This window comes from Nicotiana tomentosiformis, chromosome 2 (assembly GCF_000390325.3).
Source record: "Nicotiana tomentosiformis chromosome 2, ASM39032v3, whole genome shotgun sequence".
Taxonomy (NCBI): domain Eukaryota; kingdom Viridiplantae; phylum Streptophyta; class Magnoliopsida; order Solanales; family Solanaceae; genus Nicotiana; species Nicotiana tomentosiformis.
Window position 1 is genome coordinate 177,901,984 of NC_090813.1, and position 5,352 is coordinate 177,907,335.

General features: G+C 44.4%; 1 protein-coding gene across 1 annotated transcript; it reads right to left on the reverse strand.

Annotated features, from left to right (window-relative positions):
• Positions 1 to 2,512: 2,512 nt before the first annotated feature.
• On the reverse strand, positions 2,513 to 4,896 carry LOC138906163 (uncharacterized). Its single transcript, XM_070194688.1, has 4 exons — positions 4,878 to 4,896; positions 4,439 to 4,665; positions 2,981 to 3,580; positions 2,513 to 2,656 (listed from the first exon to the last, which is right to left on the reverse strand). The coding sequence occupies exons 1-4, from the start codon at positions 4,894 to 4,896 to the stop codon at positions 2,513 to 2,515; spliced, it is 990 nt and encodes a 329-aa protein (XP_070050789.1).
• Between the last annotated feature and the right edge of the window lie 456 nt (positions 4,897 to 5,352).

The window sequence follows — 5,352 nt, forward strand, 5'->3', positions numbered from 1 at the left end:
GTAGAGACATACAAATCCTAGGTTGACCAAATACCGGGGGCACCGCCGATTCTAAAGGGTATGGATTCAAAGAAATTCGTACAGAAGCCTTTCCCTCCAAGTGCGGCTCTGAAACCCATTTCGAAGAAATTCCGAATGCCAGAAATTCCTAAGTACAATGGGACCACCGACCCTAATGAGCATGTCACTTCTTATACATGTGCAAAAAAAGGGAATGACTTGGAAGACAATGAGATTGAATCTGTTCTACTGAAGAAATTTGGAGAAACCTTGTCGAAAGGAGCAATGATATGGTACCACAATTTGCTGCCTAATTCCATTGATTCCTTCGCCATGCTTGTAGACTCTTTCGTAAAGGCACATGCCGGAGCAATAAAGTTTGCAACTAGGAAGTCGAAACTCTTCAAGGTGAAACAAAAAAATAACGAAATGTTGAGGGAATTCGTATCTCGGTTCCAGATGGAATGCATGGAACTACCATCGGTCACAGACGATTGGGATGTTCAAGCCTTTACTCAAGGTTTGAGCGAACGAAGTTCGGTGGCATCATGACAACTAAAGCAGAATTTAATTGAATATCCAGCGATATCAGGTCCTCGATATCATCGAAAAAAGGGATCCTACAAACTTGGCATGATGAACGGTGAACAATCACCAAACATTTGGAACATATCACTCCTCAAACGATATTACTGTTAAGGTAGGACCTTCTCCATTTTCGTTTATATTTTATACTAATCATTCGCAGGTGTTTAATCGAATACACCAAAGGATTCTTCAAACACAAAGTCCTTAGGTCTGAAAGCACACGTTGCACTCCTTTTTCCTTAGACCGGTTTTTATCCCAAATGGGTTTTTCCGGCGAGGTTTTTAACGAGGCAACCATTATTCGTGCTAACTTAGAGCAATTCAACAGTATCTGAGGCTTCTTTACAATCAACCTCGAATACTGGGGGGCATCACCCTCGGATAGTTACAAGAAAAGTACTTCGTGTCGACAGGGTCTCGATAGGTAAAGTAACAAACGATCAAATGAACCGTTTCCATGTAGATTACTTGAGCCCTAATGGCAAAACATGTACGCATGTATAATCTATTGAAAGAAGTATTTTTCCTTACTAGATGTTCCATGCCTTAGAGAAATTTATACTTTATAATTTCATATTTATGATCTATTATGGAAACTGGCTTAGGGGTCGATCACAACTGAAGTTCAAACAATTTACCCTATACTCGGGGACTGCCGTCCAAAACAATCGACATGATCGAAGTACTAAACCTCGAAATCGTAAAACCTTAAAAAGGCAATCCTCGATTTTATAAGCCACGGCCACCCCACTCGGGGATTGACACTTCGAACGAGTTCGAAGTATAACAGAGAAACAAGCCTAAGGGGCAAATCCTAAACTAAAGGCTACGGCCAAATTAACACGGTTCGGAGACCCACGAATTTCGTTATAAAATAGGACTTCAAATATTCTCAAAAACCGGTTAAAAAGGCAACCCTCGGCTGAATTACTAAGGGTCTCGATAATATCGACCCTCGAAAAACCCTAAGGTATAGCGAATTGTTCGAACTCCCAGACAATTTTGTGCTAAGGCATAACAAAGTAAAGGATTTCTATAACACCAATCCTCAAAAAACCTAATGGGTACAAATTTATCTCGTGTTAAGGCATGACAAATTTTTATGATTAATTTTTCAAGCCGAAAAAGGGGAAAAGCCATTCTTTTAAGGCCATATCGGCCTAATTCAAGAGCCTAAGGGTCATTTTATTTTTTGAGTTCGAGAAATCGTCCTTACTCAACTAAAACCTAAGGGTCACTCTACTTCGAGTTCGAGCAAGTACTCACTCGATTTTAAAGACTACACTGGTCCGACTTCGGTCTAGTTGCCTAAAGTCCCAAACTTGTGAGCAAAATCTCCATAAGACATGAAGGCATGAATGAAATAGAATTTTCATGAGGTAGGAAATAGAATAAAGACAAGTCAAAGAGAAAAAAGATCTTTTATCTATACGAAAATATTTACAAGGACCGATCAGGGTCCCGCACAAAAAATCAAAAAAGAAAAAGCCTAAGATTCCTAATTTTCCTCAGGGGCAGCTTCTTCTCCATCGAGGTCCTCCCCATTCTCGGACCCGCTCTTGGTGCCATCATCATCATCATCATCGGAAGAGGCCAGCGCTCTAGCATCAGCTTCATGCTCTTTAGCCTTTATTATCTCGTCGGTAAGATCGAAACCTCGAGAATGGATCTCTTCGAGGGTTTCCCTCCGAGATTGGCATTTGACGAGTTCAACAATATAATGTGCTCGAGTTTGAGCGGTCTCGGCTGCCTCTCTCTCTTGGACGTGAGCGGCTTCAGCATCGGCCCGGTAAATAGCCACGATCGCCTCTGCCTCGGCCTTTGCCTTTTCGGCTTCAGATTTGGACTTTGTAAGTTCGGAAGCCAACCGAGCCTTGAGCTCCTCTATTTTATTTGCCTGAGCTGAGCTCTTCTCCTTCATGCCTCAAAGCTGACTTTCGACCGATGACAATTGGGCTCGAGCAACCTCTTTTTCACCAGCAAAGCAGTCCATACTTCCTTTCCACCCCAAGGTCTCCGCTTTCATCATATTGACCTCCTTGTGGAACTGCTCGATCCTCTCGACCTTCTATTGCAGCAGTGAGATTGAAATGTTAGCCACCGTTCCCGAATCGAGCCCATGAGCTTTTAAGATTTTCATTACCCGCTCGATCAGGTCGGTCTGATCTTGGTGAGCCTTGGACAACTCGGCTCGGAGGTCCTTGATCTCCTCTTCTTTTTGCCCACTAAGAAGTTTAAGGGCATTTTTCCCCTCCGTGAGCCCTCGGAGGTCGGCCTCATATCGACTCAGCTCTGCTCGGGACTTTGAAAACACCTCCCGATGAAGCGCCAATTAGATAGGAAGAGAAGAAATAAACTAAGTATGATATCGACAAAGAGAGTTGAGACTCACCCGCTTCAAGGCTTGTTGAGCCTCATCGAGGAGACTCGATGCTTCACTCAGGTCGGTAGCATCATCGACCCCGATAAAGTAACCATAAAAGGGGTCCTCCCCTCCATGGGCCCCGTCTACTTCGGGAGTCCTCGTAGCTTGGGCCTCCCGAATTGCCTCCTCGGAAAACGCAGGGAGAATCGGCGAGTCTCCAATATCTATTGCCCCAAGTGAGCCACTTGGGGCATTCTCCTTGCTGTGAAGGGCCTCGGAGCCGGTCCCTTCAGACATACCCGCCTTTTTTTCATCTCGGTGGGAGGCATCTTCGATCTTCGACGACTCGGGGACTTTGCCTGAGTCCTTTTCCAAGACCCCCTCGACTCGAGGTGGAATCTCCTCAACCACCACCGACTCAGCGGCCTTTGGGGCCTCGATGGTTTTCTTCACTCGGGCCACCAGTTCCGAACCATCGTCTTCATCTTCTTCTTCTTTCTCCCTTAGTCGTTGAATCACATCCGCAGGCAGGGCAACAATGTATTTCTTTGGCTTACGAACCGGATTCTTCTTAGGCTTTGGATCCTCGGAGGTTGAGGTCTTTTTTCTCTTCTTAACCTTCGCCGGCTTCGAAACCGGGGTCAAGGTCTCCTCCTCACCAGACGGGGGCCCTCATGACCGCATCCTTGCCCAGGCCTATACACGAGAAAATTGAATAAGTAGAAGAAGTGCATCTTAATCAAATCATCAAATACACAAAAAGTGGGCTTACTATGATTCTTGGCCTCCTATCGGCCCTTTGCTAAATCACGCCATGAGCGCTCGGCGTATGTAGAGGTCGAGGCCAGGTTCCGAACCCAGCTCTCGAGGTCGGAAATCGCACGGGGCATCCAAGCGACCGCTACATCATGGAAAAAGACATCAATGAGAAAAGACAAAGGAACAAATAATACATGGAAGCTAACTATGAGAGGGTACTTATGATTCATGTTCTATTTCTCAGGAAATGGTTTCTTCTCGGCTGGAATTAGGTCGGAAGTCCTCATTCGAACGAATCGGCCCATCCAGCCTAGATCCGTGTTTTCGTCTATGCTCGAGAACAACACTTTGATAGCCCGGCGTTGGAGTTTTATTAACCTGCCTCGATAGAGGCGGGGGCTATACAATCTGATAAGGTGATCGAGGGTGAAAGGGAGCCCCTCGACTTTGCTCACGAAGCAGAATAACAATTCGCCAAAAGGAATGATGGATTTGGCCTAAGGTTATTTGATATTGACGGCAAAAATCAACGATGCCCGGGGTCAAGGGGGCCCATCGTAAAAGGGTAAGTGTAAACACTTAGAAACCCTTCCACATGGGTGGTGATGTCTTCTTCGGGGGTCGGGATCACCACCTCTTTGCCCTCCCAGTTGCAGTCTTTCTTTACCTGCTTAAGGTATCCCTCAGTTATCGAGCATATATACCTCGACATTGGCTCGCATCGACCTGGAATCGACGAGGCTTTATCGGTCTTGAAGTCGGAGTTTCGCGCGCACCCCCAGGAATGCATTCCTCAAGACGGGGTTCCACCGGCGTTTTTCCGCCGGCCGGTTGAGAAGATGGAGTGGTTTCTTTTTGTGGTGCTGTTTTCGATGTTTTTGCTATTTTTGTGTAAGTTTGAAGAAGAGGAAGATAATAGGACTTGACGTTTGAGAAAGGATTAACAGCAAAACCTGAAGATTTGTAAAAGGGAAGAGCTTAAGAGATGTAAAAACTCTGGAGATTAGAAGGAAGTGAAAGTAAAGTTTGAATCAATGAGGAAGGGGTCTATTTATTGAATTCACGACGACGGTTCAAAAGCACTAATGGCCGACCACCAACTGACACTCATTAATGACTTGAAAAACTGTACCAATGAAACGTTTCGGTCACTCCCGTCGCTTACGTCTCGAGAATGACGTCATGACTGGTCGAAGTAAAAAGGCTCACTAAGTTTCTTGTCATTTCATTCCAAAAGAGCATTAGCGAGTAGGTATAAGTTTTACTAGGCGCAGTAGCGAGTAGGTATAAGTTTTATGGGGTACAAAGTACAAACAAACAAAAGAAAGAAGAATAACATCCTCGCGCTTTGCGTGCACCTTCTCTTTGGACACTTGGCACCACGGCCATGTCGCATGGCAATTGGCACATGCCCTTTGTTCTTATTAGCGCTGTTAGTAGGAATTTGTAGGTAGCACGTGCCTCACTCCTGTGTTGAAATCTTGGTCTCCTTTTCGCTCTGTTTAGGGAAAAAAATATACTCTATCTATTTTAAATTCATGTGACTTTTTTTCTTTTTTAATCAATTCTAAAAAATAACATATTTTTATATTTAAATTTTAATTTCTTATTTTATTCTTAATGAATTAAGTTATATATAG